The 9,403-nt window shown below is 44.7% G+C and overlaps 1 protein-coding gene across 1 annotated transcript; it reads left to right on the top strand.

Moving 5' to 3' along the window:
* The first annotated feature begins 26 nt into the window (after positions 1-26).
* Positions 27-479, top strand: LOC119368750 (E3 ubiquitin-protein ligase RNF181-like). The gene has a single exon (XM_037633913.1). It carries the CDS (start codon positions 80-82, stop codon positions 470-472), a length of 393 nt encoding a protein of 130 aa, XP_037489810.1. The 5' UTR covers positions 27-79; the 3' UTR covers positions 473-479.
* Positions 480-9,403: the final 8,924 nt, after the last annotated feature.

Raw genomic sequence — 9,403 nt, 5'->3', positions numbered from 1 at the left:
TCCTATCATCTACGAGGTCGTGGAAGATCGGGAGCCGGCCGACGGGCAGGAATTCTTGGAACGAGGTGTACGGGATTGGATGCAAGGCCGGTTGCCGTTGATCGACCAAGAACTCGACATGTTGCAAAGACAACAAGAGGCTCGGCAGCAGAGCCGCTATGAGGAGGAGGAGGAGGAGGAGGAGGGCCCGTTCTGGCCGAGTTTGGCAGTCCCGGCCTCGCTCGACGCCGTCCTGCAGCTGCCGGAGACAGCCGGCGCGCCAGCCGGAGCCCGGCTCCAGCAGACGGAGTGCGCCGTGTGCCTCAAGGATTTCGAGGTGGACGACAAGGTCGCCACGATGCCGTGTGACCACTACTTCCACCAAGGTTGCATCTCCGAGTGGCTCAAGGTCAGCTGCGCCTGCCCCCTCTGCCGTCACGCGCTTCCTGCTGCAACTCCACCGGCGCACCACATGGAGGCGACGAGTCCATGATCGATCATCTTTTTCAATCTCCATGAAGACTTTTTCTGCTGGTGTTGCTCTCCCTGCTTCAAGCCAGGCAGACAAGAAAATTTATCAGCTATTCAGTCCTCAATGTAAACCTAGAACTTAAAGCAGAGCGTGTCTTTTTTGTTTTTGAGGAAAAGCAGACGTATCTTGATCTGCTTCTAGAGCAACGTTGCGGCCTCTCTCTCTCTGTTTTTCTTTGATGTAAAACTAGTTATGTCTCCAGAGAAGAATGTTTAACTTGAACTAGTGCCATGTTTATTTTACCTGCCACCGGTGTTACACAGATCAGTATATCACTGGCGCTCTATTGTCACTGATGATATTAGGGTCCCTTTTCTGTGACTGTATTCCTTGGTGTTGAGGAGTAAGAGTATTTGCTTTAGTTGTCACTAGCAAGAACGCACATTTGTCAGTGATTCAACTCTCAAGCAAAATACCTTTGACAGGGTACTTATTCCTGAGAAAAAATACAAACTTTTTTTTTTTTGCTGGAAAAATACAAACTGAAACAATGATCTAGAAGAGGTTCAACCATGCCCTTACAATTTTCTCTCCAAACAATAACCATGGTGTTCAGACTCTGATGGTGTATTGTGGTTTAGTGTTATCTCTGATGGTGTTCAGACTCCCCAGAAAATAGGAAACTGATAGGCTGAAGAACTGAAATAGGATCAAATATGGCCTTACAAAGAAGTACCTCCTATACCAGGACAAATTTGTTTCCAGTTAATGCAAGACAAATAGGTGAAACTATGGCTTTACAAGGATTGCCTGAATGAAAGAAGAAGTGGAGCTATGGCCTTTGGAAGAAGTGCATCTGGACCACCACCACACGATTTTTTTTTATTCCGAGTTCCATACCAGATAATTAAGGTCTGTTTTGTTTCTTATTATACAGACATAGAGAATGAAAGACAAGCTTACAAATTCGAAAAAAGCATACGAGTAGTCATGCTGTTCTTGTCAAGAATCAAGATTGAACCTCTTTCATTGTCTCAAAAAATAAGACATAGTCAAAGCAGAAACAAAAACACCCCCAAAAGACGCCGCGTCACTCTTGGGGGCGGCTCCGGTGGAACCCTAGCCGCTGCCGCTGCCGCCGCCACCGCCCCTGCCTCGTCCTCCCGCGCCGTCACCGGAGGACGCCAACGGGCTAAGCCCGGCTGGCTGACAGCGACAGCGGGGCGTCTTTCTGCGCCTCGTCGCATCCTCGTGGTGGCGGAGGCTTGGCCTCCCCATGATCTCTGTGCAACGTGTCGCCTGGTGATGAGTCCCTTTAGTGATCCGGTAAAGGAGCAGAAAATATTCTTGCCCTTTTCCCCACGGGTGACCCTGAGTTATCGAGCCCTCTAGACAAACTGTACCTTGAAGACAAGAGTTTTTAACTGCAAGAGTATTAAATTTCAGTTTTCGGACCAGTTCAAAATCAAATTGCATAGTTAAACATTTATAAATAAAAATAGGAATGGGTATGAGAACTTATTCTTAAAACTATATATTTACCGAAAAACACTTACGCCCCGCTTTATATGTAAATCACCGATCATCAAGCACCCAGTACAAACACACGCACACACCTAGGACAGGATACATAGGCGCTGAGCGCAGCAACACCACCCCTAGCACTAGCACCACGAAGAGATGAAGCTACATATGACGAACCATGTGCTCCAAGGCGGCACCTTCAGGAAGGGTACGACACCGGAGCGCCGCCACCACCCGATCCTAAGATCAGAGTTTACCCTGAAGCCGCATGACGGGCAATGAGAGCCGCAATGACGCCTTCAAGAAGGGAACGATCTTCGCTGTCGCTGGTCCGTCCGAAGATAGAACAATTTTCACCTCGGCCAACACTCACCGCCACCGAACGCCACACCCCGGCAACCAAGCCGCCCACACGGCCATGGTGACCGGGCAATACCAAGGCACCTTGTGGGCGTCGAGTGGCACTGGGCGGCCGGCTGCTGTTCGTCGGAGGAATGACGCGCTCGAGGGGCGGCGGCGACTGGAGCTGGTGGAGGAAGCAGCGGCGGCGCGGGGATAGGCCGGGGAAGCGCCGTCAGGTCGTCGGAGCAAATGAGAATGTGCAGGCGGCGGCGCCAGCACCTGAATATGGCGATAGGTGAAAGTCGCGGCGCGGGCGCTCCAGTGTGAAGCGCGCGGGAGCGGGCGCACGAAATAAGCAGCGCGCGATGCCGTTTCAACCAATCAAGCACATGTTTTCGTGTAGTATCTATCATAAGAGACGAAGCTTGTCATCATCAATGCCTTTTCGGTGAATTTAAATAATTTTGCGATGTGCAATAAAAAAAGCACATACCAAAAAGAATGGCATCCAAGCTTTTATTAGGTAAGTATTCATAGATTAGTAACTTCTCATCTTCATGAATGCAACACCCAAGAAGTTGGACTAGGTTTTTGTGCTGCAGTTTGGCAATTAGAACTACCTCACTTCTAAACTCGACTGCTCCTTGTCCAGAACCCTTACTTAGCCTTTTAACAGCAACATTGTCTCCACCTTTGAGTGTTCCCTACATGGGCATATATTTTTCAATTAATCAAGAAATGGAAACCAACCTTTTAGGGTCCTATAGTTATCCTTTATATATGAATAAGTCCATTGTGACACTCTTAACTCTGGAACCCACAAGATATTTCTCAACTGCAGAATTGTTTTCTTTCCACCCTCTCGAATATCAGCACTACTGTAAATAACCAACTCATCTGAAACCACATAATTTCAGATCATGTGGCATCAACAAGTACATGTTTCACTAATTTAGCATCTACTACATCTAGTAATTGTTGGATCAGCAAAGCCTTTAGTTAGGAATGACAGTAGTAAATAAGTGCATATCTCATCAACTTGTCCATATACCACATTCTGTTACCTTGTAGACTTTGCCAAAGCCTCTGCGTCCAAGCAAGTTGGAATCAGCAAAACAATTTGTTGCCAAAAGGGTGTCTTCAAAACTAACAAATGGAACTTCTGTATTTTCATCTTCGAGTTGGTTGGATGTGCTAAAGTATCCAAGCTTCAGTTTCTTCTGGTTTTCCTTCTTTCGCCAATTGCCTACAAGGACACTAAATTTTTTCCCCGTAACTCTTGAACCAATATAGTATGTTAAAATAAGGAGGAAATTTGTTACTTTACCTCTGTATTTGTACATCCACACGAGGGCTATGAATGCTAGGAGCAGCAGGAATGTCATAATCGGTAGTATAATCCTTTCTAAATTTCTCTTCTTGTGAACTGCAGAAATGCAACTAATCAGAAGTCTATAATTCACTTGCATACATAGCATTTCGGATTTGTTCAGCTTATTATGTGCCTAACTGCCCTATTTTATGCACCTAAACTACCTTGGCAAATCTGATATTTGATCATCTAAAAAATCACCCTAACTTGCAGTATGCTTGTAGATAAACAACCAATCCAAATTAAATAATTAACTAGCTATGCCAGTACTAGAAAAAATAGTAACTGCTAGAAATCCCATACGGAAAAATCCAAGACATGAACTCTTAAAAAAAATTCTTAACCATTTGAAAGTGAAGACAAGAAGTTCTATGGTTTAACTTGGTAATGCAAGAACTTTGTTTTTTGTATTTCTAAAATGATGTTAAAAGGAATGTCCTTTTACCTACTGCAAACTATGTTAGAAAGCAAAATGTTGCCGTAGCTCTATGAACCACTCATGTCAGTTCATCCTTGAAAATTTTCATACATCTGTAAAGGTTGGGAGCTCTATTGTGCAGATCCAGTCCAGATACTCCAACTGGCCAATATAATCAGCTCCACAAAGAAAAGCTTTGCCAGACCATGCTTCAATTTTTGTTTCTGGGGTTTAATACCTAGTATTTTTACATTGGGTTTTCTCAATGTACAGTTCAAAAGCATTCTCATGTGATTATGATTTTGTAACCGTTGACTAAATGTTGTATGAGAGATGTAAGGTCGAACAAGAATATGGATCAAACTACATCTTATATTTTTGAACTGGTGGAGTATATTACTGTAGGAAACAATGGTGAAAGCTACATTTGAATTCCATGGTAACATCTAAATTAAAAGATCATGTCAAGGTGACGTGCAAATTAGTGGAGTACATGGTCATAAGCTAGCAGTACCAACGTATAACTAATAAAATTATTTTTAATAATATCTGGTGCATGCATGGCTGACACATGTGGGCCCTATTGATTTGACAGTAGGGCTGGATGTGTGATGCAGATACAGGTTGCGCGCGCATAGAGTTAGGATAAATCCAGGTTTCTATTGATTTTATTATTTTCTCAATATTTTGATATGCATTTGGTTTCTGTGTGATAGTGGCATCTATGTGATGGATTTTTCATCCAGCATACCTAGGAAGATGGATTGATCTTATTTTGTTTCCTCTCCATACACAGGAAAGTGGAAGAACATAATCAAAAATTCCGAAGGACTTTATAAAAAGTATGAAGAACTTTCTAAGAAACGAAGAAATTTTTAACAGGACTTTGCTAACATGGTGTCCGAACTTTGCCATAAAAATCGGAAGAACTTTTGAGAACACTTTGCCATGACTAACTGTTTCTTTGGATTTTGTAAAGTTCTTTGGAATTTCTAGTAGAGTTCACCACAGCAATCTAAAAATTCCTTTGGTATAATCCAGTAATTAACTTTATTAGTTTTTTCTAAGAACAATTACATTATTTTTTAGTAAATAATAAACCACAATTAGTTAAAACATGTTGATTAACCTTGTTGGTCCACTAGTAGAAAAGGGGGCATTGGTCCAGGCCGGGTCAGCCCATTAGTCCCGGTTTCGTCCAGAACCGGGACCAATGGTGGCATTGGACCCGGTTCGTGAGCCCCGGGGCTGGTCGGGCCATGTGGGCCATTGGTCCCGGTTCGTCTGGACCTTTTGGTCCCGGTTGGTGGGAAGAACCGGGACCAATAGGCCTCGCTCCTGGCCCACCACCATTGGTCCCGGTTTGTGGCTTGAACTGGGACCAAAGGCTTCCCTTTAGTCCCGGTTCATGCCACCAACCTGGACAAATTAGGTGCCTATATATACCCCCTCGCGTAAGAGCAGAGCACACTGCTCTGTTTTTTCTGGCCGCCGAGGGGGAGAGGGCTTGGTGGTGCTCTAGCTCACCTCCTATGCACACAAGGTGTTCGATGGAATGCCCGAACCACACTACTTAAGCTTTCTCCTCTCCAAGCTCGACCTCCAAGCTCCATTTTCCTCAATATTTGTCTAGGTTTAGCGGTCCGTCATGCCCTGTACCCGTCTTCACCGCTGTCAATCACCCGCACCGATCTCATCGCCGGCACCATCGTGGTGAGCCTCTTGTTCTTATCTTCTTTCTGAAAGGAAAAATATTCTTACTTGTATGTTTAGATAGATACTTGTATTATTTTCTTACTTTTAATATTGCATCTTATATAGTGCGATGGTTTTGGTATCCGCCCTCGTCGGCCCTCGTCCTATCTATGATTCGGATGTGGTATATATTATCTTTTCATAACTACTTGGTTCATTTATTGTTTATGACAATTATGCCAACCAATGTGACATAGATTTTATTTATCTAGGAGGTTGTTGAACCGGAAATTCCAACCGACCCTATTGTCGAGAGGTTAAATTTAGTTGAAGAAGAAAACAATTTCTTGAAGGAAAAAATAAGAAAAATTGAGGAGGAGAAGATGATATTGGAGTTGCATGTTGCGGATGTCGTCGATGATCACAAGATCAAGATGGATGCAATGTGCTTGAAGATTAGAAAGATTAGAAAATATGCCATTCATACCGAGGCTTGGTATCATTATGCCGTTGGATCAGTTGTTACCTTGGTTGCGATTATGATCGCATTTGTTTTCGCATTGAAATGTTTTACATAGTTTCAATGTATGGTTTAATTAAATGCTCTGCCGAGCTTTATGTTGTTAGATGAGAACTATGTATGTACTTTGGTTTTAATGTGATGATGAACTTCTATTAATTTGGTCACTTAATTATCTATTCATGATGTTCTGTAATGATTTTTGACACACTTAATTATATATAATGCATGCAGATGAACCGGCAATGGATGTACGGTGACAGACGCACCTCCGAGTACATTAAGTGCGTGCATGATTTTCTCGAAGTGGCTGAGGAAAACAAGCAGAATGGTTTTATGTGTTGTCCATGCCCTATATGTGGGAATACGAAGTCTTACTCTGACCGGAAAATCCTTCACACCCACCTGCTTTACAAGGGTTTCATGCCACACTATAATGTTTGGACGAGGCACGGAGAAATAGGGGTTATGATGGAAGACGGCGAAGAAGAAGAGTATGATGACAACTATGTTCCCCCTGAATACGGTGATGCTACTGAACATCAAGAGGAACCAGACGATGTGCACGATGATGCTGCAACGGGCAAAGCTGCTGAAGATCAAGAGGAACCAGACGATGTGCCCGATGATGATGATCTCCGCCGGGTCATTATCGATGCAAGGACGCAATGCGAAAGGCAAAAGGAGAAGCTGAAGTTCGATCGCATGTTAGAGGATCACAAAAAATGGTTGTACCCCAATTGCGAAGATGGCAACACAAAGCTCGGTACCGTACTGGAATTGCTGCAGTGGAAGGCAGAGAATGCTGTGCCAGACAAAGGATTTGAGAAGCTACTGAAAATATTGAAGAAGAAGCTTCCAAAGGATAACGAATTGCCCGATAGTACATACGCAGCAAAGAAGGTCGTATGCCCTCTAGGATTGGAGGTGCAGAAGATACATGCATGCCCTAATGACTGCATCCTCTACCGTGGTGCGTACAAGAATCTGAACGCATGACCGGTATGCGGTGCATTACGGTATAAGATCAGAGAAGATGACCCTGGTGATGTTGACGGTGACCCACCCAGGAAGAGGGTTCCTACGAAGGTGATGTGGTATGCTCCTATAATACCACGGTTGAAACGTCTGTTCAGAAACGGAGAGCGTGCCAAGTTGATGCGATGGCACAGTGAGGACCGTAAGAAAGACGGAAAGTTGAGAGCACCCCCTGATGGGTCGCAGTGGAGAAAAATTGAGAGAAACTACTGGGCTGAGTTTGCACGTGACCCAAGGAACGTATGGTTTGCTTTAAGCGCGGATGGCATTAATCCTTTCGGGGAGCAGAGCAGCAATCACAGCACCTGGCCCGTGACTCTATGTATGTATAACCTTCCTCCTTGGATGTGCATGAAGCGGAAGTTCATTATGATGCCAGTTCTCATCCAAGGCCCTAAGCAACCCGGCAACGACATTGATGTGTACCTAAGGCCATTAGTTGAAGAACTTTTACAGCTGTGGAATGGAAACGGTGTACGTACATGGGATGAGCACAAACAGGAGGAATTTGACCTAAAGGCGTTGCTATTCGTGACCATCAATGATTGACCCGCTCTCAGTAACCTTTCAGGACAGACAAACAAGGGATACCACGCATGCACGCACTGTTTACTTGACACCGAAAGTATATATCTGGGAAGCTGCAGGAAGAATGTGTACCTGGGCCATCGTCAATTTCTTCCGACCAACCACCAATGTCGAAAGAAAGGCAAGCATTTCAAAGGCGAGGCAGATCACCGGAAGAAGCCCGCCATGCGTACCGGTGATCACGTACTTGCTATGGTCAATGATTTGCACGTAATCTTTGGAAAGGGTCCCGGTGCACTAGCTGTTCCGAATGACGTTGGGGGACACGCACCCATGTGGAAGAAGAAATCTATATTTTGGGACCTACCCTACTGAGACCTAGAGGTCCGCTCTTCAATTGACGTGATGCACGTGACGAAAAACCTTTGCGTGGACCTACTAGGCTTCTTGGGCGTGTATGAAAAGACAAAAGATACAGCTGAGGCACGGGAGGACCTGCAACATTTGCACGAAAAAGACGGCATGCCTCCAAAGCAGTATGAAGGTCCTGCCAGCTATGCTCTTACCAAAGAAGAGAAGGAAATCTTCTTTGAATGCCTGCTTAGTATGAAGGTCCCGACTGGCTTCTCGTCGAATATAAAGGGAATAATAAATATGGTAGAGAAAAAGTTCCAGAACCTAAAGTCTCATGACTGCCACGTGATTATGACGCAACTGCTTCCGGTTGCATTGAGGGGGCTTCTACCGGAAAACGTCCGATTAGCCATTGTGAAGCTATGTGCATTCCTCAATGCAATCTCTCAGAAGGTGATCGATCCAGAAATCATACCAAGGCTAAGGAGTGATGTGGTGCAATGTCTTGTCAGTTTCGAGCTGGTGTTCCCACCATCCTTCTTCAATATCATGACGCACGTCCTAGTTCATCTAGTCGACGAGATTGTCATTCTGGGCCCCGTATTTCTACACAATATGTACCCCTTTGAGAGGTTCATGGGAGTCCCAAAGAAATATGTCCGTAACCGCGCTAGGCCAGAAGGAAGCATCTCCATGGGCCATCAAACAGAGGATGTCATCGGGTTTTGTGTTAACTTCATTCCTGGCCTTAAGAAGATAGGTCTCCCTAAATCCCGGTATGAGGGGAGACTGACTGGAAAAGGCACGCTTGTAAGGGACTCAATAATATGCAAAGACGGATATTCTTGGTCTCAAGCAGGCTACACAGTTCTACAGAACTCTACCTTGGTGACACCGTATGTCGATGAACACAAGAACAGTCTGCGCTCCAAACACCCGGAGCAGTGCGACGACTGGATTACATGTGAACACATCAGGACTTTCAGCAGTTGGTTGGAAACATGTCTCAGAGGTGACAACACTGTTTGTGATGAGTTGTACTTGTTGTCTAGGGGACCATCTTCGACTGTTACGATTTGGAAAGGATACGAGATAAATGGAAATACATTTTACACGATTGACTAAGATAAAAAGAGCACCAACCAAAACAGCGGTGTCCGC

This window comes from Triticum dicoccoides, chromosome 2B, assembly GCF_002162155.2.
Source record: "Triticum dicoccoides isolate Atlit2015 ecotype Zavitan chromosome 2B, WEW_v2.0, whole genome shotgun sequence".
NCBI lineage: Eukaryota > Viridiplantae > Streptophyta > Magnoliopsida > Poales > Poaceae > Triticum > Triticum dicoccoides.
The sequence above is the reverse complement of the archived record's forward strand: the minus strand, read 5'-3'. Positions and strand labels throughout refer to the sequence as shown.

Excerpts from the sequence above, each read along its gene's own strand:
- LOC119368750 (XM_037633913.1), top strand. The coding sequence starts at position 80 with ATGCAAGGCCGGTTGCCGTTGATCGACCAAGAACTCGACATGTTGCAA.